The 25,098-nt window shown below is 35.3% G+C and overlaps 2 protein-coding genes across 41 annotated transcripts in view; one reads left to right on the top strand and one right to left on the bottom strand.

Annotated features, from left to right (window-relative positions):
• Positions 1-14,416, top strand: part of LOC100648089 (calcium/calmodulin-dependent protein kinase type II alpha chain) — a 157,316-nt gene extending 142,900 nt beyond the window's left edge. For 14 of the 35 annotated variants that reach the window (XM_020862763.2, XM_020862766.2, XM_048404899.1 and 11 more), the window contains 5 exons: positions 189-251; positions 1,908-1,983; positions 2,423-2,517; positions 3,150-3,267; positions 3,670-14,416. In XM_020862763.2, coding sequence (XP_020718422.1) covers positions 189-251; positions 1,908-1,983; positions 2,423-2,517; positions 3,150-3,267; positions 3,670-3,802 — 485 coding nt within the window. In that variant the 3' untranslated portion in view covers positions 3,803-14,416. The remainder of the gene's footprint in view (positions 1-188; positions 252-1,907; positions 1,984-2,422; positions 2,518-3,149; positions 3,268-3,669) is intronic. The other 21 variants (XM_020862767.2, XM_012308063.3, XM_048404904.1 and 18 more) reach the window with 3 other exon arrangements.
• Positions 13,552-23,897, bottom strand: LOC100647962 (DDB1- and CUL4-associated factor 6). Of its 6 annotated transcripts, XM_048404888.1 has the most exons (17): positions 23,745-23,897; positions 23,480-23,677; positions 23,030-23,184; positions 21,965-22,082; positions 21,575-21,889; positions 21,339-21,499; positions 21,095-21,266; positions 20,764-21,018; positions 20,283-20,685; positions 20,096-20,205; positions 19,941-20,015; positions 19,814-19,871; positions 19,579-19,716; positions 18,854-19,115; positions 18,681-18,786; positions 17,841-17,868; positions 13,552-17,172 (listed from the first exon to the last, which is right to left on the bottom strand). In XM_048404888.1, the coding sequence occupies exons 2-17, from the start codon at positions 23,568-23,570 to the stop codon at positions 17,085-17,087; spliced, it is 2,535 nt and encodes an 844-aa protein (XP_048260845.1). In that variant the 5' UTR covers positions 23,571-23,677; positions 23,745-23,897; the 3' UTR covers positions 13,552-17,084. The 6 variants fall into 6 exon arrangements, 5 of the variants coding, with proteins under 5 accessions (XP_048260845.1, XP_048260846.1, XP_048260847.1 ...); XM_048404889.1 differs by having other exon boundaries at positions 20,283-20,676; positions 23,480-23,897; XM_048404890.1 differs by having other exon boundaries at positions 18,854-19,106; positions 23,480-23,895.
• Between the last annotated feature and the right edge of the window lie 1,201 nt (positions 23,898-25,098).

Here is a 25,098-nt window from a genome sequence, read left to right as displayed (position 1 = left end):
ACCTTAATCTTCCGCGAAATCACGCTTGAAACACGCAGAAAGAATTTTGCTGCGATAAACGAGCCGTATAATTGTTAAAAGTAAAGAAAAAAAGAAAGCAAATAAGAAAAGCACACAAGTTTAAGAAAAAAGAAGGGTATCTATATATAAATATGTGTATGTATATATTATATATATATTGCTTGTAGAAATAAGAATCGTGTGTCCTATCAAGACCTGCAGCCAGCTCTCGACGAACTCCCAGTGTTCAGGTAACGGAAGAACCTATCTCACTCACATCTCTCAAATCTCTCTCTCTCTCTTTCTATATCTATATTCTACATATATCGATTATGTCTATTATCTATATCTCTATTTCATTCTCTCCATCATCGAACAGATCAGCGATATCGTCTATACGAGAGGAGAGAAACGCTTTCCTTTTCGGGACGCCATTGAGTACTATAAGTTTTTTTTTTCTTTTTTCATACTTCACGAATTTTTCGTAACGTGTATTATACATATCTGTTGTCTCGCTTGCTCTGATGCGCAGTAGAGTAGTTACGGCACTGTGGTTACGCTCACGGTGGTGGTCGCCGGGCTAAATACGATTCTTTTGCTTTTTTTCATCGTATTATACGAAATTACGAATTAGAAGAATGATCAAAGACATCATGATCAATTAATTGTACAACTAACCATATTGATGCTTTTATTTATGAATTTTTTGCAACGCCACTAGGAATTCAAGTTGAATATATCTTTTTCATAAAATTTGAAACTCGCGCGAAAATTCTTCGCGCGCTCCATTCGATCATTTAAATCTTCCATATCGTGGGTAAAAGGGAAACGAAGATTATTACCACGTGATAATTATATTCGAACGATTGATTGTGGATGATGAAAAGAAAAAAAGGAACAGTTATCGAGGAGTTACTCTCCAAGGAACCAAGAAGCTTCTAGCGGTTATGAACAACGAGAGAACAACGGCAGTATCATTTTTTTCCTCGACGAGCTCGTCGAACAATCGATATTTTTTTCTTTCTCGTCGCCGGTGCGACGAATTTTCGCAGGTCCTCGAAACTCTCGTCGTTGCCGCGTCGAACATATCGAACGACCCTAACGACGCGACCATGGAATCTAGGAGAACGAGTTGACTCAAACGACGCGTGCAACGACGAGACACGCTCGATCGCCTCCATTTGACTAGATTGCACCGGTTTGCATCGTTTTTTCCTTCTTATTGTCCTTCATGTCTTTTTGTTTGTTTTTTTTTTTTTATTGGATAAGTATTCGTCCTTTGGTCACGATGAAGGGATAACCCTTTTGGAAATCGGTGCTTATCAAATGGAAAAAGGGAGCTAACTTTGGAGAATAAAAATTCGATTCTCAAATGATCGTCTCAAATAATCTTCACTTGTCTGAACTTCTTTATTAATTGGTCTGAATTATACTTTTATTGTGAGTGATAGTATTAAGCGACATTCTATAGAAGATATTTTGAAGATATAATATAATGTCTGGAAGGAATTTGTCTTTATAAGATCACTTGAGGATCGTTGTCATTGGAGTCTGATAGAATCACGATAGAATGTTTTTGATTAGTTGAAAAGAGTCGTTGAGATAGAGATTGTTGGATGTGAATATGTGAAGGTAATGTGACGTTTTGATTTTTGAGACGACTCCAATGGGTGATATATCGTTGTATATTATATATACCTATATATTACGTATTAAGAAAGTACGTGATAAGAAAGTCTTTGGCGTAGGACGTAGAAGTTGATAAAGATTCGTGCATGTGACTGTTGTGCCGTACGATGTGTCGGTATGAGCCCTGATCGTTTTATTTTATTTTGTTTTTCGTTGAGATCGATCGGGCGCGCCGATCGCGCCATCCCTACAGATCGATAATCTGTTGACGATTCCAGCACGCCGTCAGGAGATCATCAAGATGACCGAGCAGCTGATCGAGAGCATCAATATCGGAGATTTCGAGGCGTACACGTAAGTGACACGATGATGGATAAATTTCGGGGAAATATGAAATTAGCAAGAGAAATCGTTGGAAAAATTGATTACGGTATCAAATTGTGACGAAAAGAATTTATCAAAGTGTGAAAATGTCAGAAAAGGAATTTCATTATGACGTCAAAATGACACTGAAGAGATTCTTTATGGTACAAAGTTTAAAAATGAAACGAATCATTATATTAACAAAATTTTAGAGAACAAATTTGGCAGAATAATAAAAGAGTAACGAAAACTGTGTTTTCATATAAAAGGTGACATCATATAAAATTTTCTAATTAATTTAATTATAAAAATTGTATTTTAATTGATACTGTTTTATCGATAATTATCGATCGATCAATTCTGCTTTCACTGCATCCCAATGAAATTAGAATGAAGAATATTCGGATTCTAATATTTCCTACGCTTCCAGGAAAATCTGTGATCCACATCTGACTGCATTCGAGCCAGAGGCTTTAGGTAATTTAGTCGAGGGAATGGATTTCCACAAATTTTACTTTGATAATGGTAATTATGACTCGTTTGCATCACTGTTAATCGTACCGCGCTGACAAAGCACCGCACCGTTGTGTCTACGTTGTACCTGCGTTTGATTTATTCTACTTCATCGCTGTATGTCGTGTCATGTCTTTGCTTTCTTACCCCCGTACAAACGTAGCGTAATCGCGATGTAATCGCGTTTCTTATCCAGGCGTTAAAATCTCCGATCGATCGGTGCATTGGTCGTCGAATTTTACGTCGATACAGCTTCTTATTGCACTTTCCATTAATTTTATGAATCTTTATGTTTAGCATAAACACTGAACGCACAAAGTTTCTTTTAGTCGATAGGGTTTTTACCAAAATATTAGTTATAGAAGTGTTTTAATATCGTTCTTTAGAATATTCATATTGTCCGTTCAATGCTAGAATAATTTCAAAATGTACATCTCTTTCTGTGATTTTTTTTTAATCTTATATGTTGTCAATTATGAATGATAAAATGCTCGTACATACGAATGGAAATTAGTAAGACACTTCTTTTGCTTGTTTTACTTTTTTATTCTTTTTTATCGTTGAAATTATCAATGACAGCTTCAGTGGTATATAATAGAACGTTCATATCCACGAATAACAAGTGTTTTGCCCTTTACACATAGCAGTTCTGGCGAAGCACTGCAAAGCCGTGAACACGACGATCCTGAACCCCCACGTGCACCTGCTGGGCGAGGACGCCGCGTGCATCGCGTACGTCAGACTGACACAGTACATGGACAAGTGAGTTTTAGTTGTCTTCAAACGTACCATCTTTCTGTATGTCGAATTTATTTTTGAAATTTACGTGCGGTCAAAAACTCTACAATAACCAAAATCGTCAAAATGATCAATTCATAATTTCTCATAGAAACTCTATAGATCTATTCTATATATAGATATTCTTGGAGATGTAAACGGTTTTGTATAAAACGTGTTTTACCCTGTGCATTATATATTTTGTCATACATCTTCCCTTATGCCGAATTTCTTTCTTACTTCATTCGTTGATAATTAACTTAAGGTCATCCAATTTGAAATCCCCTTGAGTAACTTCACCATTAACAAAACACGTTGTAAACGTCATACGCGTACGAATAGAAAGATTTGTGAAATTCTATGAACACGTGATTGCGTATTTTGCAGACAAGGCGTAGCGCATACCCACCAGAGCGAGGAGAGCCGCGTGTGGCACAAGAGGGACAACAAATGGCAGAACGTGCATTTCCATCGAAGCATGCTCACAGGGCCATCGCCATTCTCCTACAGTCATAAGTAAATCAAGGTGGCGGAGGAAAAAGGAATAAAGGGGGGAAGTAGAAGAAGGGCCGATGTGTCGGTGGACGCTCATCGTCTCGACGCGTGGAACGAACCAACCGTGCAAGAACACGCGATTGGAGCACACTCCACACTTCAATCCAAACACACTTCTCTCGATACCGATAAATGGATAAATATGTAACAAGATCGTTTATCTATTTATTTATTTATCGATCTACAATATACACACATATAGAATACATACATACACGTAGACACGTGAACACGCGTATAGTTAGTATTAAGCGCGACAAAATGGAAGGGAACGAGAAAAGCGAGAAAGTGTCAAGATAGACATATGTTGAGGCTCGCTTCAGTACCTGCTCAGCGTACTTACCACGAAGCACCGTGACCTGTGCATCGGCCTCGATAGGGAACGATTTCCGTGGATTCGTGGTGATTCGAAAAAGAAGAGGATGAAGAAAGAAGAGGCAAGTTTTATAGCTGAAGAAGAGAGCTGCGTGTTACGTCTTTGATACTGTTCTGTCTTTGATACGATGAAGATGTTTCATCGGTGTAGGGTACTGTTTGAGATACTTGAAGGCTTCTTAAGTGTCGTCGGTAGTATAAGATTATTTGTCAGATGCTTGAAAGAACAAAAAAAAAAAAAAGAACATGGTAGAAATACGTCTCTAGAGACGTCAATAGGCATGAGAGATTTGAATAAAAGACTAGCAAAGAATTTAAAAACAAGAACCATGACTGAAAACAGATAACTCTATAAGATCTGTAAAACTAAACAACCGTCTCAATTTCCAAAAGGAAATCGTATAGTACCAAGGAACAATTTTATTCCATCTATATTCGTCTAATATTTGAGAGGAGCCATCTTAACAACTTCCTAAATTAAAAAAGATCTAATCTAAAGATCTTCCTAAACAAGAAAAAGCACATATAAAAATACCCATAAAAAATACCTTAGATAAGAATTTAACAGGAAGAAAGAAGGGACAGAACAAGCCGTCACGCAATCCTGAAGATCAGAAAGACAAGAGAATCGAGATCTAAGAAGGAAGAAAATCTAGGAAAGGTGGAAAATGGGCTGAAACGGTGTTCCATTGGCATCGATGCCGAGCATCGTGAAAGGTCAACGGTGAATGTCGAACGGAAAGGACGCGTTTAACCAGGGAATGGAAGACCGGAAGTATATATCGGTGATTGCACGGAGAACCGAATAGAATCATTGAAATGGCACACACGGCGAGAGAAGATACCGCGATCGACGAAAGAGATGGCGCCGGCACGTCGGCATCCAACGCGTATTTAGTTCGTACGATAGTCGCTGTACAGAACAATCTTCCATTGTAACTTTTTTCTTCTAATTTTCGTTCTCGTCTCTCGCTACGACGACACACCGGGAAAAAAGAAAAGGCAAACCAAAAGAGAAATCCATGAGTAGATCCGCGCGCGCGCGTGCTCTCTCTTGTAAAACCGCACGATGAATAAGGAAACACAGACACGCGTTCGTTAAAACATTTTCTAAAGTGTACCTGCTGTATCGTTGATAATTTCTAACCGAATGTACGAATACGCGCATTCGTTCGTTCTATTTAATTCGCGAGGAGTAATATATATACATATATATGGAAGTTAGAGTTATTTAACGAATTGTTTCCAAGAATCGTAAATCTTGTGTGTAATTAGTGGAGGGATGAAAAGCAGAAGAGATTAATAAAAGTTACAAACTGTTAGTATAATTAATAAACGATAACGTGTAATTATAAACGATACCGTATGTACGCTTACCGAGCGTCGAGAGTATGCTCGAAGCGAGTGGGCTCGAATTGAATGATATGCTTTCGACGAAAGTGGCGAACAAGGAAAGCTACTCGCTAGAGATAAGATCTGGATCGGTGCATACGCTCGCGTATACACGCGTATAACCATACGCAACATAGAGATTACGCGCGATAGTTCGAGAATTATAAAAAGAAAATGGGGGAGGGGGGTTAAAGTGAAATAAATTAACGTAAATGCGAAATAAAATTTATTTTGTAATAAGTTATATTAAACATTTTTTAGTATGCGTTTTCGAAAGATAGCTATCTTCTTTTTTCTTTTCTTTCTTTCTTTTATTTCTTTTTTTTTTTTCTTTTTTTAATTTTCCTTAAGATGAACGAGCTAGTTTGTCGTTATAGCCGTAAAATACTTCGAAAGCGAAGCCCGTAAAAAGGTGAGGCCCAGGGCTATAGCCCCCCCAGCTCCCCCCTTAATCCGCACTTGTCCGAGAGGGAGAGAAGAGCGATGTTTAAACGTTGTTACCTCATCGTTGTAAGGCAGTTTCGCGGCTGGTGCGACGCGTAAGTTCAGCGCCGCGACGCGCGCCCTGCCAGTTTCCGCGTTACGTTTCATTTTACCAAATCGATCTCGAAACGCCGAGTGTTCGTTGCCGAGCTGCCGTCGAACACAAAACCACGAGACGAACAAAAAGTAGAATGAGAAATGAAGAGAAATAAGGGAAACCCTTGCAAACCACAAAATATACAGGGTCAAAGAAGAAAATGGAAAAGAAAGGAATGATCGATAGAAATTTTACCGAGTTCTATTAACGAAAGTGGTTTCGTTCGTGTGTAGCTTGGTGCGCATTGGCCGTGCACGAAAGGATCGATCCACTTCCTGGCGTTCGTCGACGAGAAAGAAGATGAACGAACGAAAGGAACAAAGTAAGAGCAGGATAAAGAAACGGAAGTCGCGGCGCAGCGGCGAGAGTAAAGTAAATATAATATCTCAACGGACATTGTTTAGAAACACGGGGAACTTAGGTGATCTGCGATCGGACACTTTTTTCGTCGGATTTATAAACACCTCCGTTCAGAGAAGAAGGAAATGAGGAAAATGAGACAGGAAGAGGAACGAAGGAGCAGTTGACGAGAGAAGGAAAAATAAAGAGAGTAGAGAAAATGCAAAAAAAAATGTAACACACGATAAATCTTTCTTACACCGTTCGTACATCTACTATTAATTAATTGATTAATTAATTAATTATTAAATACGACTTTACGAGAGTATAAATCGATTATATATATATATATATTATATATATAAATATAAATGAACAAGATTACCTAGGAAAGAAATATGAATAAATGTTTTTCGGTGAAGAGGGGGGAGGGGGGAAGAGGGGGGAATGTCGAAGGAAAAGATAGAAGAAGGTTCTCCATCCGCGAGAAACTAAATAATCGGAGGAACATTTTTGCCATCTTGTTATATAATATATATATTATGATACGTGTATGTACGCGCATGCGTGCAGACGCGCGAAAATTCGTGATGCGTTCGAAAAATGACATCATCGATTATTTTAAAAGATCGTCCATTGATTTGCGACTCTTTGCAGAAGTTTCGTTCTACTTCCTTTAACTTTGTTAATCTTAATTAATTCTTCCGCAATGAATTAATTCTTTTATAAGAACATTTATTTACGTAATATTTATAATACTCGTTCAATATTGATTTAGTGATCAACTGTGCCGATTCTAACGAATTTCAAAGGCTAATATATCGTGTAATTTTATTTCGTCCAAGATAATAACTTGTTTCGTTTTTTATCATATTATTCGAATGAAACGATTGATCGACATTGTTCGCGATTGATTTTCTATTAAATTGAACGTCGATCAAGCGTTAGATCGGTTTCCACGATCGAACACGCTCGAAAACGCGCGTCCACGCCTGCGCGCGTGCGCACTCCGCGATTTACCGCGTATGTATATTGATAGCAGATAGCAGAACGTGAAGCGAAGAATGCGTGGCGGTGGAGGAAACGGTGGAAAGACGAGTGAAGTTGAAAGAGAAAAACAAACGATTTAATATATTGCAGATACTATATTATAAATATAAATATAAACATAAAGAAAATTAAAACTTAAGGAATAGTTATTTCTACTACTCTAATTCGTCGCTTCTACGTGTGATTGTTGTATAAAAAAAAAGAACAAAAAATACGATTATTGATTTATTATCATTGTTATTACACGATTATCATTACACGTTACGACTACTACTATTACTATAATTATTATTAATTATTGCCGAGCGAAAGCAGTATATTAGGGATAGAACCGGGAACACGGGAAAAACTGTTAAAGAAAAGTCAAAATGAATGAACTAAAAGGAAAGTAAATAGAATCGAAGAAAAAGAGAGAGAGGAAGCGCGTGTACGAAGAAAGAAAAATAATTTGTACGGTCCGATTTTGTTTCCTACTGTAAAAGGTATTCTTAATTGACATACGAATGGATTTCCAGAGAGAATAGATAATCACGGACAAGAGTAAGATTTCCAAAGGAGCAAGACCAAATGGTAAAAGAAAGCGTAACATTTGAGAAAAGAAGACAAACGACAAAATGTGAAAGAAAGAAGAAATAAGAATAATAAAACATGACGATCTTTATTAATATACGCATCTATAAATACGAGTTTACGAATCGTTAAAATGATCGGGAGAGCTAACGGAAGATTAAAGAAAAAGAAAATAAGAATAAAAATGAAACACGATATACCAATTATACATCGATAAAGTATCGATTGCGAGGGAAGTTGAAGAATGTTCGATAAAGTCTCGGAAATGGCACACGTTCGCTCGCGCGCGTTATTTACGAAGTTGTTTCTTATTAAATAATAAATAGAAAGGAAGAAGAAAGAGGAATGGATAAAAAATGAACAACCAAATTCGGGAAAAATATTAACGAACAAAAGATAAAGGAAATAGAAGAAAGAATGATTATTAACGCGGAGGGACGTGTCTCGCTTGCCCGCATCGGATTTTGCTGAAAGTCGTTGTTTCTAATAAAAGAAATAATAATTGAATAGAAATTCGAACCAGTTCAGCAACCATTTTCGCCGGTGTCTCGTTAGTATGATACTCTCTTGTAGGTTAAACGTAAAATACAGTTTAGTGTGTAATAGCGTTAATTGTTCTATAAAGTTCTCTCACATTCCGTGCAACGTCTACCGAAAGTTCTAATTGTTATCGTGTTTGTCGGCAATTCTCAATTTTCTTTAGTAGCTGCACATAATATGGAAATTAATCGTCGATTAATAGTTGGAACGTTTCTTCTTGTTGATTTCTTCTTCTTTCTCCGCTTTCTTTATCCTTTTTCGTTGGTAGGATCCTTTGAAATGTTCACTGTTTGGTTCTCAATGGTTTTATCTCTTCGTTAGAGTAAGCAGTTAATTAGCGTCCGTAGCCTTCTTATTTCTCGCAAGAATATTCTTCTTTGTAAACGTCGTATATCTTCAAAATTCTTTCTTTTCGATATCCACGAAATTCTAATTACGTGATTACGCTGCAACACGCGCAAACAACTTCTCCGGGTTCATCTTCGATCATTCACTTTTTATCAAGCAATTCGATTCGTCACGTTGCACTTTAAAGTCGATTTAGTCAGAAACCCGAAACTTCTCGTCGTTTTCTCGCCCTTCGCTTCATTGCAGCCTGAATAATCTATCACGAAGACGAAGAAGAAAAGACGAATTCATCGAAGAAAACAAGTAAAAATACCGATTATTCGTGTGAGAGTCGTTCGAGGGACTCGTGTAGCGGTTTTCTCGGATCACAAAACATCACGAGGTAGAAGATCGATTAGAATTCGCGCGATCGACCATTCATTCGTGACATTCGCCTCGAAGAAGCTACTTTCAGCAAGATCTGCTTTACTTTGAGTAGCGGTACGCGCATGGTCGTTTGGATATCATTTATCGGTATCGTTCGTGGTTTTTATAACGAGAGAAACATCATTTGGGGAATTTGAAGTGTAATGAAATTTGAATTTCGGGTGAAACGATTTGAATTTGAAAAGATGATTTGGAAAATTTTCATCGTTAGTGGTTTTCATGATGTTACAAAGATGATTTGTGTGGGGAAGTTGAAGAAGGAAGAAATGATTTCGTTTTGGAAAGATGATTTGGGGAATTTAAGATAGAATACAAGATGAAAAATCGTGAAATGTCTGCAAGTAAAGAAAATTGGAAAGGAAGGGAGAAGAAGATAGATTAACGAGGCATTTTCGTCGTTCGCATTTTTCTTCGATATATTCGATCGTTCCAAGAGATTTTAAACGAATTAGGTAGAACAAGACTGTTCGTCTAATGATATACTTTCGATTTAATATCCGTTCGATTTTTCTAATCATGCATGATACGATAAACCTAACGATCATCCAAGTAAGCACACTTTTACTTTTCTCTCTGTACGATCTTCAAGATCTTCTTTGCTTCAATTGTCTAAACTCGTTATTGTATTGTACATGCTCGTTTATCGTTCGCGCTGATTCGAACGAGTTAACTCGTTTCCTATTGTTACGTTGCGAATAGGAAATCCAAGTGATCAGAAGGAATTGGAGGATGGAATTCGAATCCTGCCTCTCTTGCTTCGCTCTCGTCTTCGTTTAGCGTTGTCGTGGTCGTTATCGTTGAAGAAAGGGGGATAAGCGAGAGGGTGTAATCGTGGTACGCTCGAAAAAGTGTTGCTTTCGACTGGTAATTCTGTATAGAAAAGAGAAAAGAGAAATATATTCAAAATTTTGGAACAATGCAAATGTAGATCTACGATTCGATAGTTTGAGGATCGAAAGATTCGAAGATTCGGAAACCAAAAAATTATTATATTAAAAGATTAGAAGATCTAGAGATCTATGAAGGATAACAAAATTTTGATTTATTCAAAAATTCGAAGATTCAAAGATTTCAATGTTTAAAAGTTTGAAAATTCCGAAATTTCAATATTTGAAAGCTCGAAAATTTTGAAAGTTTCAATGTTTGAAAGTTCGAAAATTTACGCTAAATTACATTAAGTTACAATGGCCAGTCGCACGCCTTTTCGCGTGAGCCGGAGGAAGAATCGAGCGTGGGGCGCGTTAGAAGTACGGCGTAGAGCCGTGACAACCGAATTACCGAATTCAATCGACAGTTTAGCGGTTAATCGCCGTAGAGTGTAATTAAACTATTAAGTCTTGTTTAAGGATGAAAAATCGTCTTCTACGTGAGAAACCGCGACACAGCGACTCGGCTCGCTGTAAGCTCACGCGCGCACACACACCGGCCGATTGCTGCGTATGCACGATTTTATTACCGTGATTTTTCGGTGCCGCGTTTTAGAAGAGTACACACACCCTACAGGTGAAAACTCAAGAGTCAGCCGAAAGTTTTTAGGAATGCGGACTGAAACAACAGCCATAATCTATGAGACTCGTAGCAAACAGAGAAAACATATTAAAAATACGAATCAAGTTCCTCCCAATCGTTCTTCCGGGATGCTCGACGCATGGCGTCGCGCATGATCTGAAGCCGTGTACACAAAATCTTGTGGGATACGATTGAAAATATAGTTCGATGGCACCTCTGTATATTTCCTTTTTTTTCAGTATTAATTATTTTTATTCTTTACTATTTGTTAATCTTTTTTTTTCCAATGTCTGTGATCGAGAAAGTTAGATTATATTTAGAAAAACATTTTTCGCAACTAAGAGAAGTATAATAAAGAGCAATTTTTGTTGTCTTCGTCGGTTAAGCTTCTCTATCATTTTTATTATTTTTACCGATCGCCTTCATACACTTCGTCTATATTCATTCTTCTTCCTGTAAATAACTCTATTCTCTGATAATGATAACATTATTTATTTCATTAACACAATTTAATGATAACAACTTAAAATAGTCTTCTAGTGAGATGAATAGTTTCCATCCGTTAAGTTTGTTACGAATAAAATATACGATATCGATAAAGGGATAGTGGCATTCGGAAACACTAGCTATAGCAGAAGTGCTGATTCTCCTCAGAAAAAGATCAAAGAACGCCGCGGGAAGCATTGCTACCAAGTATCAACATTTCCTTGCTAATTTCGTCGAAGTTAGGGAAGACATTAATACTGCAAGTATCAGTGCCTTTTAGCTAATCGGATTCGAACAAACTATTGATACTTCCTTCGTAGCAGTTTCCTTTTCCACTGTACCTTACCTATCGTTCCCACACGATACCTACTAAGTCCAATTTAATTAAACTGTCTAGCAAATTTTTCGAGCTATATTTTTAATCGTTCATTCCCAATACATATAAATTTTTAACGTGAAAAAACCAGAAGGTCACTGATTGGTGATCGTGTCTTCGATAGATTATTTTACGAAAAAAAAAAAAAAAAAAAGATAAAAAGAAAGTAAGAACGGAACCGTGGTTCCTAACAATCGACGAAACAAACTAAAAGACGACGGCTGCGAGAAGAAAGCAACGTAAAGACGCGGTCTTCGGCTATTTTGACCTCTCTTTTCGTCTCTACGCTACTTCGAAGGTCCGCGTTTCGAAGGGTTTTTTATCGTTCCGTAACTTTTTGCGACCCTAACCTACGCAATATAGAATTATTAATTATCGTAACTTTTTAGCGTGTGCGTGCGTCTATTTGTGCATGCGTGCGCGTGATTCATATTAATCCAATTGAGGTACAGCTCGGTTGATTTTGCACGACATTTCCGGATCCGACTAATTCGGATCGACGATATATCTCACAGCCAGAATTCGACCGATTTCGACGCGTATTATCTCGAATAATTAGAAAAGAGGAATCTAATTAATAGTGCTGATAATGAGATAAATAACAAGTTTCGCATTGTCGAGTCGATCTCGTTTCAAAACAGCGTCGATACACTTACATATCTTCTACGCTTCAACATCGAGAGGAAAAATAAAGGAAACATATTACAAAGGAACACTTAGTCGATCGGTGCACACTCGCCAAAGAAAAAATAAAACATAGATTAATCGTACACGTGACAGTGCGATTTTTTAATCTTTACTTTTTATCATCGAGCGTGCGCGTCGAACGGTCGAACGTTCGAACGTTGTTCAAAAAGAAACTAAAATAGTAAAACGAAGAACAAACCATTTCGAGCTTAAAGGAACCAGAAGACAAAAATGTAATAAGACAAAACAAAAAATGCACGCAATACTTGAAAAGCAAGTTAAAAAAAGGTGAAAAAAAGGAGCGAACAAAAATGCAAAGAACACACATAGAAGGCAAGATAAAAATTAATAAAAAAAGAATGATGAAAAATGGTAAAAAGAGGAAACACACACACGGATACACACATACACGGGAGAGAGAATACAAAACGAGTTCGATGAAGTCCTCCATTCGATTTCGCGATTGGCGGACGATGCGTCGAAGAAAATCTAGTGAAAAAACAAAAAAAAAAAAAATGCAGAGAGATACGAGTTCTATTAGCGGACGTGCGATCCAACTGTGCCTCGAATAAAATCTTGAGCGACGTCCCCTCCGACTAAAACGAAAAAATTATATAAAAAAAAAATTCACGAAAAATGTGAACAAAAAAAAAAAAAGATTATGATATGTAATAGATTGTAAACGTTCACTACTATTCTTATTGATATTATTGTCATTATTATTACTGTCATCATTATTATATTGTCATTGTTATTGTTACTATGATTACCGTCACGCGCATTTTAGAGGAATTATTCACGTGCAATTTACGATGGCGAATTCCGCGCGACATTCGTGTTTTTACTTCTTGAGCGTTGCGATGAAGAGAGAAAAGAGTAAGAAAGTGAGAGAGAGAAAACAGAACGAAACGGAAGAAAATTCACGGACACCAGATAGAGAAAATTAATTTCCCGTGAAATACGCTATTTTCTAAATAAAAACTTCAAAGAAATAAATCCCATAGAAACTGGAAAGTAGCGAATTTTTGCGCTGGGAAAGAAGTTTCTAAAATTCTACAATTCTCGATCATCGATCTTCTCGCTATTCTCCATTTCTCTTCGCCTAAATTGTAATATGTAGCTTTCTATTGTAGTCTACAGCCGCGTAAATTCCATAATTCTACTTGAAGGACATGAAAACGTTCGAAATATCTAGACTAGGATTTCCCCACTTTGATTACGACTGATTTATAATCTGCTTCGATATCGAGTTTAGCTTCCAATAGATCATTATCGATAAAAAAAAAAGCATTACACGGTAATCTAATTATATTAATAGTAATCTAATCTCTTAGTTCTATTAACAAATTCTGCTCTATTAGCGTCACGAAGCTTTTTAAAGTGGAAATCGTTAAGTCACGCGACGATCGATGATCGATAGACGATGGATTCGACGCGGCAGGATTGTAGATCAAGTTGTCTGCTTCCGATTTCTGTATTCTATCCGGTGTCGCGTATTTGAAAGCATCGAATCAACGTTTCGAAGGCAAAGAGCGTTTCTACGAAGCCTGGCTTTTGGTAGATCTAACGATTAGCTCGAACCTTGATCCATTTGTGGACGAAACGTCGATCGATCTCGCCCATGTTGGTGAAATCGCCAACTGGAAAGGGAAGAAAGAACGAAAATCAGCGTGAGAATGCGTGCGAATATACGATAGAGCGAGTGTGAGAATGAGAGAATGGAATGAGAGCGTCGAATAGAGAAAAATGTGTGAATTATTAAAAGAAAAAAAAATCTCTCATCGGTACATTTAATATAACGCTAATTCATTATTACAGACATTATTGGATTTACGGTAAACGGATAAGCGATTGATTACAATTTTGTCCTAATGTTCAGAGAAATAAAACAAGGAAATACACACCCGTTCCCGTTATACACTTCCGGTTCTGCATCGTACCACGTTCTTCCTCGTCTGTCGCTCGTTCTGACATTCTTAGCTTCCATTTAATCATCTTTAGCTTTAGCTATTTATCGTTTAGCTGTTCTTACGGAACCGCACATTTTGTTACTAATTTCGTTTTGTTGTTTTTTTTATTATTACCGTTACTTGTGATTACTTTGTTCCAAATATTTGTTCCTATGTCATCCAATCGTCTGGATAACAAATATTATTAATCTCCTAGTTAACTACGATTATTCTTCAAATACTTATTCCTATCTCGTTTAATTACCCAAAAGGTATAATCATCGTTTTCTGACTCATCGGTTTAACTGAAACTATCCTTCAATTATAATTATTTGTTTTTACCATGTCTAATTTTAACTATTTTTATAATTGTTCTATAACGTGTTCATTGATTACGATTATACCACTGAATATATCCCATCAAGTTCTCGTGATTAATCACGTGTCGACGTACGGTTCACCAAGTAGAAGATAAACTATCTCGCAAATACATATGTAAAGATACGTTCGAATTTAGGTGACTGATAGGTAAACGACGGTTCGATAAACGAGCGGCAGATAAGGTAATTGTCAGTGAACATCGCGTTTTATGTTCCTTTCTTTTTCCATCCAATTCGTTGTTACTCGGTCGAATACCTGTCTATCCCCTCCTCCTTCTTTCTTCGTCGATCACGCTCGAACAGACCCCAGCAAACAGTATCTTTAACCGACTGTTAAATATTTTCAAATAACATCTTCGTATCGTTATTTGTTTCAATATATTACTCTGCTTCGTCGTATATACGAAACAATAATTCGTCTACCGTGTTAAAAAGTTATTTTAAATATTATCGGAGTCATCGAATTGTTTCCTTGAAACGTATAAATATATTTTACGTAAGTGGTTACGTATTCAGTTACCGAATTACTTCTGATATTTGCTGGGATCTCGTTTCACACGTTCGACGTCTTGACACACATTTTACACGTCGTAAAATACTTTTCTTTTTTCTTGAACCAAAATCGTCGATTCGTTAGCGATCGTAATTTGTAACACGAATCTACATGTCTCGTACGCTTCGTCCTCTTCGATATTAGGATTCCGTTACCTATGTTAATTATGGTTATCTCGACCGATTATGTATGCCGCCATAGTTATTATTTTATTATTATTATTATTATTATTTTAACGATTATTAATATTACGGTTAATTTTATTACAAATGCAGCGTTCATATTTTGTTATTAAATTAGACTCTGTTGTTGAATGAACCTTGCCTTTCGTTTTATTTTCTCCGCTTACGTTTCAAATCCCCTGCTCCCTCCTTCGTTTCTTTGTCGTTAGTCTTCTATGTATACGTATTTTCAATGACATCAACGACTGAAATATTGTTGAAACACGTGGAAGAGGAGGTGTATGGAGGAGAACATGAAGATGCGTTTTCGTTCTTCAGAATTTTTATTATAAATAAATTCTCTGAATATATATCGGTACACCACGGTATCCTACAACGACGTTTCTCTCCCTTGGTGAGACCTTCAGAGTGCCTGAACATCATTCTTTCGAAAAACGATGCTCGCGTTCTCCGATCTCTCTGCAAGCGTCTCTACGTCGCAAGCATTCCTACTTTATCGAACTGAGCGAACGAATCTACAAACTTAGCGATTGCCTATGTTGCTCTATGTGTCAATAAGTTACCCCAAAAAATCGGCCAATCTTCGTTAACTTCATTATTTCATCACACGGAAAAGAAAACAAAGAAAAGAAAATGAAAACAAGTGACCGTGAAACAGGCACGGTGGAATTTTTTAACTTTGAACTGCATATAAATTGAACATTAACGAAGAGAATACACGGAAACGTTAAATTTAACCGTATAATACGTAACCGTTTCTAAAAAGTTCGGAGATATAAAGTTGTTTAATTTGGCGAGGAAGATAAAATGTCAAGGTTCAGGTTCTTAAATGGAACCCTAGTATTTATATTACATTTATTATCTTATTGTGCACCCTAAGGCTCGTTTAACGAGAGGACGAATAAAGTGCATTTCCCATCAATTATCAATTAACTACAACAGCGTAACATTATCGAGAAACATGTGTGATAAATAATTAATCAACAAGTGCACTTTACTTGCATCCTAAATAACACGTATTATATTATAGTTCCAATTATAGATCCGAACCTGACACCAAAATTCTGTATAAAATATCAAAAATATTTGACCTTATCGTATTTTCCTTTCCAAACGAAATAACTCTATAAATTCGAAAGAAGAGAAAAACAATTACATTGCACAAGCTTGATACACCAAACACGCGGTATAAACAGAGTCAGAAGAAAAGAAGCGACAGAAAATAAAAGTGGTAAAGAAAAAAAATTCGACTTATCTTTCTCGATGCAATAATGATACGTACGCAAAGCTTATCAGATTAAATATCCTTACAATTAACAGTGAAGTAGTGTTGCAACGATAAATCATAAATATATAAATTCTTCTTTTTCCCTTTCTGATTCTTATTTTACTGTTTTTTTTTTTTTTTATAGTTTTTCCTTTTTTTTTTTTTTCTTTTTGTTTCGAAGGTAAATTCGAAATTTGAATAGCTGGCGTTGCGATAAAAATTGTCCCAATTGAGATCTTCACAGACGACAGTATCGCCAAAAGCAGCTTAGCCACCTCGTAATTCGCCGGCCTCGTCGCCGCTCCTCCTCCTGTTCCGACCGCGCCCTATAAAAGAACCGGAATTATTCTGTAATATCTCGTTCCAACTAGTGAATGATAATCTAACGATAGACTACATTATTTGCTGTCGCGCACGGATGACCAAAACGAGCTAAACGCGACGTGCTATACCGAGTGTTCTTCTGATGATCTACCCGTGTGAATGAAAAGGAAGCGAAAAAATTACAAACAAATATTAACGAATTATAATAAATGAAATAATGATAGATTGATATGATAATGATAAATGAATGATAATGAGACAAAATTATGCAGAAAACTCTTCTCTCGTTTTGTTTGTTACAGCACTTTAAAAATAATTCTGCACAACATGTAAAAGAAGAAACGTTAATAAAAGAATAATCTAATCTTACGTGTTTGAATATATAAATTAGGGAATTTAATGTGTATGAACATATATAACATTCAAGAGAGCATAACACTTGGCAAACATGGTACATTTTTGTTTCTTTCTTTTTAATTAAAAAGTTATCGTTATCAATTGGTTTAACAATAAGATTTATCATCTAGATGGCCAATTAGTAGAGCAATGCAGAAAGGAAAGTCGATGATATTGCATAATTTCGTTTGATATATGTTACGTGTTTACTAGTATTAATCTAATATTAAATAAAGACAAATATACACATAGATATGCATATTACGTGATATACCTGTCCATACCGTGACTTAGTTCGTTAGCTACAATATAAAGAATTATTGCCGCTTTAAGTTTTATCCTGAAGTAGAGGAACATGATTATAATCGTTTATCATTCGCGATAAGCTTACAACGATAAAAATAAGAGAGAAAGAAAAAACACTCAACGGTGAGAATCACACATTTCCTGGTATATTAAAGATATATCGTGTATTGATTAAAAACTTTATTTTCATCGCTACAATAATTTGCAATGGTAAAATACCAATGTGACATTACATGCATATGTCATTTAATCGATATTTGTCCTTCTCTCGCTCTCTCTCTTGTATACATATGTAAATTAGTTACATGCATAAAAATTACAAAACATTTAGTTATCTGTATTATCATCGTTTATGTCATATTTTTATATTACTTTTCTTTCTTTTTATTTTTATAGTCTCTGAGGCTTAGAAATGATAAGTTAATATTTTGTACTTTATTTTGTCCTTCTCTGTTAACTCTTTACCCTTTCTTCTTATCTTAAATTATATATAACATAGAATTTGTAAACAAGCATGTACATCTTTATAGAGTTCCTTAAACATATATGTAAAAAAAAAGAGAATAAAGTATGATGAAATTTCATGAACGTAATGGTATTGTTACAAAAGTTATGGACAAGTTCACAAACGTGAAAAAAAAGGAGCTGTTAGATTCAAACTTTGTACGCCGTTATTTACTCCGATACCTGCGCGTTAAACGGGGGAAAAAGCAGCCGAATTTCTTCACTATGTTACTCTTAATTACGTTGATCATATTAATGTAGTGTACTATCGGAAGGCTTGGAAAGTATTATAAGTTTTCACTACCTCTGCGTATCTGATTGAGACATGCCAGCATTCTGATCATAAAAACAGCCGGTACAGTCATTGTGTCTTTCGTCTCTTCCAACATGACTGCATTCCTCTTTTTCAACTGTAAATTCCGTTATTTTTATATTTCACCATATGTATTTAATGGTAAATAATATATAAAGACTTACATCTTCGGCAAACTTTTCATCAAAGCTGGACTCTTCATTTATCGGTGCCCAAAGTTTAACATCGTAATCAATACCAGCTGTGGCCAACAATGGTAAATACGGATGTGGTTGCAAACAGTTAACGACATGTTGATCTGCTTCCAGTAGCATGCATAATCTGGCCGTGTCTTTCTCCCATATGAACACATGGCCACAATCGCTACCCGACATGACGAAATCGTTGCCCCAAAAGTTTGCTTCTTTAATCATGGTCCTAAAGAAACTAGAGTCAAGCGGAGGAAGACCAACTGATCAGATAATATGGCGGCCTTATACGATATGGCCCACGCCGTTCGAAGGCTTTTTCGGAATTAAAAACGTGTCAACAATCATGGTTTCCGAGAACAACTCAAATATCTTTGTACAGACACAATGAATACAAACGTTAAAATGTTATATACATGAAGGTAAAGGTTTTCAAGAAACCAAACTCGCCAAATAGAATTGGTGTTTCAACAACGTTCCACAAATGTTTCTTTCTACGAAATCAGCCTTGTTGATTATTACCCAGCCTTTAGCCGATTAAAAAGGTTTCGATTGCAATGGATTTCATGTTAATCTTTTAGTCACAAAATTTAATCATATATAGCCTTCTCAAGATTTCGTCATTTATTACGCGAGAATTGCGTTAATCGTTCGCGACCACCAGATTGAAAGTTATAACAATGCAGAAGATAAAAATATACCTAGCGTTACGGTGCCCCATATATTTCTGCTTGACACGAAGCTCCGTTACGCACGTTTTGTCGAAATTCGTCGATCTTCGGCGCGTTGGAGCATCTCCCATAGCTTCCTCCATTTCTGTTTCTGCTAAACTTCCTAATCTAAATTATTTGAAAGAAACGCAATTTTATTCTCAAATATTTAACATTACGTTGCAGAAACCTTCTGCTTATAACATTTCAAATATTTATAACATACCTTCCTCCAGCTTGTATATCTTCATCCTCGCTATCACTAAAAGCGCTTTCATCAGTCTCTGTCAAAAAGATAATGCATGATTTCTGATCTTCTGAAAGATATATCTGTTTACGTTACATCAACTTACTTTCTTGTATATCACTATATCGTATATGTTTGTCATGATTTCTGCCCGAGAATGTCCCACTACTTCCAGATGGTCCTACACAATGGAATGTTTTTATTCAAAATAAATACAAATGGAAATATACTTATAAGACAATTAAAAAAATAATGATGTACCCGCATGATAACCATCACGGGTCATCTCATTGGCTACACCAAGAGATATCGTTGCACTTGATGAACTTTTATCCGTATAAGTTAAACTTACAGCAGGTTCACTGCCGTGTCTGTAAGTAAGACATAAACGAATAGAAATATTCGATCGAAGTATGAGTCTAATTCATTTAGTATTATTCTTTCATACTTTTCAAGGAATCCGACTCTCATTTTCGTTAATCTATCTTGAAGGTTTTCCATCATGTGTCCTTCTTGTTTATTTTCCATACTGCTACAAGGAGAGTCATCATTGCTACTTTGATCATCTTCCGGTAGATCACTGGACTTATCCATAGTACGCGATGAACATGGTTGAACAAAACACTGTTGTGTTTCTACTTGACTAGAGACACTTTCCATAGGAATTTCCATAGGAACATGTGATTTGGATTCGACCGACGATGAACTCTCATCGATCGTTTGCTTCAAAGGCATTGTTTCATTAGATGGCATTTCTTCTTTCGTTTCTACAGAGTAACTTGTCCCAGGTTTACTTTGCGTACCGCTAGTACTTGGACTTTCTAATCTATCTGGTTGTTGCTCTGAAACAGCTATGAGTTATCCATTTATCATTCTGATAATCTGATAGAAATCAAACAACTTCAAATAGGATATAATTATATAAATACCTATTTCTTGATTAACCTGAGTCGGAGCTCTTTCAACCCTTTCGGTTTCGTTGTCTCGTCTCTCTTCGTTCGATTCCGTAACGCTTTCGTTGCTATTTTGAGTGTTATCTTGATGATCGATCACGCCTTCTAAGCTATCTTCGCCGCCGCCGCATAAAGCGGCTCTAGTGGCTGGGTCATTTAACATTCTACTGAGGACATCAGTCATTCTCTGCATTAACGAAGTTTGAAGAACAGGTCTGGCTTGAGCAATTTCTAAAATACGCAAAAGTAAATGTATACATTGTTGTTTCATTAAGTTAAAAATAACAGACATTTAATATTCAAGTACCTGTACCGCTACGTCGACCGCCCTCGCATTCAGGTCGAGCATCGGGACCGGTATCAGACCAATCTCCTCTAAGTCTTAGTTTACGTACTGGCAATGGCGAACGTAATCTTTGCTTCTTACCCTCTCCTTTTCTAATTGCGACATCTTTCTTCAACTGTATACTAGATTGGTCCTAAATAAACCGATCGATTTTGTAGCTGAATATAGTACACGTATTTCCTTGAAAGGGAAATGTCTTTTATACCTTCACATTGAACAGGTAAAGATAATTGCTACTATAACTAACAAGAACCTCCTGCCCATCTGGACTATAATTCAACGATGTCATTCTGTAAGAATTCCCTTCAAATTCCGGGACAGTGAAAGTACATAAGGCCTTTATAGCTCCAGACGTATCTGTCCAGCCTGCAAATTTATATGACAAATCTTTTAACTGTTCTTATATTTGGTTTCTTTTATTATGTTAAATACTCCAGTTACCAGTAGCTGGTGTTCCAAGTGTTCTTCTATCAAGTATTCTAACTGTACTATCAGAACAACCTATCGCTAGTTGATGAGGTGAAGCAAGATTTACAGACAGAGCAGTTATAGCTCTTTCACAAGAAACTAACACATCCTCCATACACCTTGAAGTATTACACTTGTCCTTTATTCTAAGATCAAACCATCTCACAGTTCCATCTTCCCCACAGCTTAAAAAATTATGCGGCTCACTGGGTATTGTCGCTATTTCATATGTAGTACCAACATGACAATTAAATTGATTATGAAATGTTTTTGTTCTTCTCATTAAATCTGTAATCATGAAAATTTTCCTGTTAGTTCAAGCAGCCTGTTGTAGCGTTTAATCAAAGGTCATTGAATCTTCACCTGTATACAAAATAATGCCATCTCCACTACAAGAAACTATCCGATGATCACCACTATTAGGCAAAAACTTTGCACTAAATATATTTGCTCTATGACTGGTCGTATAGTCTGTTAATACCTGTAACAAAAATGTGAATTGAATTCATTGTTAATGTTTCTGTCTATGCTTATTTATTCATGACATTAAATATATGTAGAACTTCTTATCCTATTTAATTAGCAAGATAGTTCTAGATTGATGGTTCTAAATGATAAAATTAGCATACATGCATTACACGCAAGGGTTTTTGTTCATTTGGCAAAGCTTCTGTATTTCTATCTATGTCAATGTTAGACCTTGACTAGAATTAAACCATCTATGATATTTCCTTGAAAAAGGATTATTGCCAATGAAACTTCCTTGAATGTACTTTCTTCTAGTAAACTTTGTTACTACTTAATCTTGTATAATAAATTTTTTGTAAATAAGAAATTACAGATATTTGTCCAAAGATATTAATATGATATATGAGACATAATTTTATACTATAATGTGTTATAGGTACATTCACAATGTATTTATAGCATTGTGATAATGTAATAATACTATCATATCAAACTTAATATTATATTATAAAAGATAAAGAAAATACAATAAACACATAATGACAGATATATTTCATATTAATAACTAAAAATATGAATACAAGCTCAGTTTGTTAACAAAGAAACACACGTGTAAGTCTCTTAAATTGCTTTGTCAAGGGTGAAAATATAAATAACCTTGGCACGGAATTTTACAAGACACACAAATATAGGTAAAATTAATATATATATATATATATATATATACATTATAAAATAAAAAAAATTTTAATACAACAAATATACTAATTTATTTATATTTTGAATTATTTAATATAAAAATTATTTCCATTTAACAAAAAAAAGTAGTTGTTTTATTATATTAAATTCCTAAATATGTCCTATATTCTATGTAACTGCAACAGCACTATTCTTTCTTATATATATATTCCTAATTCAACTAATATATGAAAATACAAGTTAATAACAATGCACACTTACTTCATAATTATAAGCATTTGTAAGGACAAGATGATGGTCATCACTACCAGACAATATCAATTCTCCAGTAGCATTCCAACAAACAGAGTTTACACAACCATTGTGAATTTTTAATCTCTTCAACAATGCCATACGTTGCATCATTTGAAGACTTGCTAAAATATACATACACAAAGAAACATTTAACTTAAATATTAAGGTATTTGAAAAATATGACAATCACTATGTTTATATTTAATAACAATGCAAGCGTCTTTATGTAAAGAAACCAGATCTAGAAAAATCTGTTACTCAGTCTATTTAAATGAAACACAAGGTTATCTAATTTTTAACAAATTTTAATAATTCTTTTTCAGCGCTAAAATAGAGAAAAAACATCTTGATCTTACACCATATTACACTGTATAATAAGGTTACCAAATTTTTACTTGAAAACAGAATACCAAATACCTTTGCTGCTGGAATAAAGCTTCATCCTGGTGCAATCATCGTAGGGCTGATAATAAATGTCACGAAATATATTTGAACGTGTCTTCTTCATGGTTAATCCTTAACTATTACGGTCAAAATTAAACGTCAATTTGCGGAACACATCGATCCCGGATTAATGTCAAATTTCTGATAACCGTGGTAACTCGTGAACGAAATCTGTCAATCAATGAAGAAAACGTTTTTTCATATCGAATAAATCAGAGAACGAACAACGTGCTCTTACGCAGCAAAAATCCACGAGGATTGTACCAAAACGACATGGCACTGCTACTAAAAATAAACTCCAAAGCTTCGAAAATTTGTGCAATCGGATGAGCCGCGATCGCTTCTGACCAGAACAGCTGAGCGAACGTACACACACAATGCTAAGAAGAAAGTGCGCGAGAGCTCGATCATTTCATAGGAGTATAATCGATGTCGACAGTGATGTGACTTACATTCAAAGAACCCTTCATTTTATGATATGTACAATAGACTGTAAAATTGAAGAAATATATTTTTATTAAAGAATATATCTTTTTATAAATGAATAATAATATCTCTTTTTAATTAAATTTTGTATTTAAAAGTTTCATTTACACTTTCACCTTTAAAAACACTTCTAATCAAACATATTGTACATTGTTACGTATCTATATACCTGATATGCTACGAATATGGTTGCAAATTTATTCCAATATTCGGAGCGAATTTTAAATCTTATACAATTTTAACTAATATGATATTTTAATTTAGTTAAAGAAATTTATTTGAAATACAAATATAAAATTTGTTAATACCAGACTTGTTTTGTCTGAAAAGTCATGCATCTACATATATAGACTAAAAATTTATAAGAACTGATTAAAGTGGTTCTCATTAAGAAGATCTTATCAAAATTTTCATATTCTCCGAAATAATTTGTACAAAAATAATTTCAGCAATTAAAAGAGCTATCGATATTTATAGAAGTCTTCTATTGAGAAATCTGCATTTTTTAAGGAATACTCAATGGAGCGTGTGCTCAGAGATGAATAGGGAAATCGCCGATGCAATGTTTAAAAAGTCAGCCAAAAAATGCGCAAGCCTCTAGCGGCAAACAGCTGAATTATACGCACATATCTGCTCCTGTGCTTTTGGTGGGAGAAATATTCCTATACATGGTAAAAAGGAAAACATGCATTTGTACTGACGACTAGTGAAGATAAATCACAAGAAAAGAATGCGAATTAGATTTAAAAAATTCCGAGAAATAAAGTCAGATTCCAAAAAATATCTAAATAGTACAACCTCCTGCAAGATTATATTCTCCTGATATAAAATCGAGTTTTTGACAAAAATGTTTTACTCCTGGAATATTTTAGAAAATGATATTATTTCTAGGAATTACAGGTTCCGAATACCTCTTATGTTATTTTATTCTTTTAATACTTACTAATATTTACAAATACTTTACAATAGTTACCAATTTTCTCGAACTTTTCCATCATTTTTTACATTATAACTTATCCCTTAAATTTATGAGAATTGGAAATGATTTGAGAATTGTGGATGTTTGAAAGATTTTAAATGATTAAACGCTTTGTTCATTTGCAAAA

Source organism: Bombus terrestris, chromosome 4 (assembly GCF_910591885.1).
Source record: "Bombus terrestris chromosome 4, iyBomTerr1.2, whole genome shotgun sequence".
Lineage (NCBI taxonomy): Eukaryota > Metazoa > Arthropoda > Insecta > Hymenoptera > Apidae > Bombus > Bombus terrestris.
This window is presented reverse-complemented; position numbering and strand designations above follow the sequence as displayed.

Excerpts from the sequence above, each read along its gene's own strand:
- LOC100647962 (XM_048404888.1), bottom strand. The coding sequence starts at position 23,570 with ATGAAGAAGACACGTTCAAATATATTTCGTGACATTTATTATCAGCCC. Across the intron at positions 21,267-21,338 it reads TTTACCTGTTCAATGTGAAG|GACCAATCTAGTATACAGTT; the intron begins GTATAAAAGACA and ends CGGTTTATTTAG. Across the intron at positions 18,787-18,853 it reads ATGAAAAGTTTGCCGAAGAT|TTGAAAAAGAGGAATGCAGT; the intron begins GTAAGTCTTTAT and ends CGGAATTTACAG.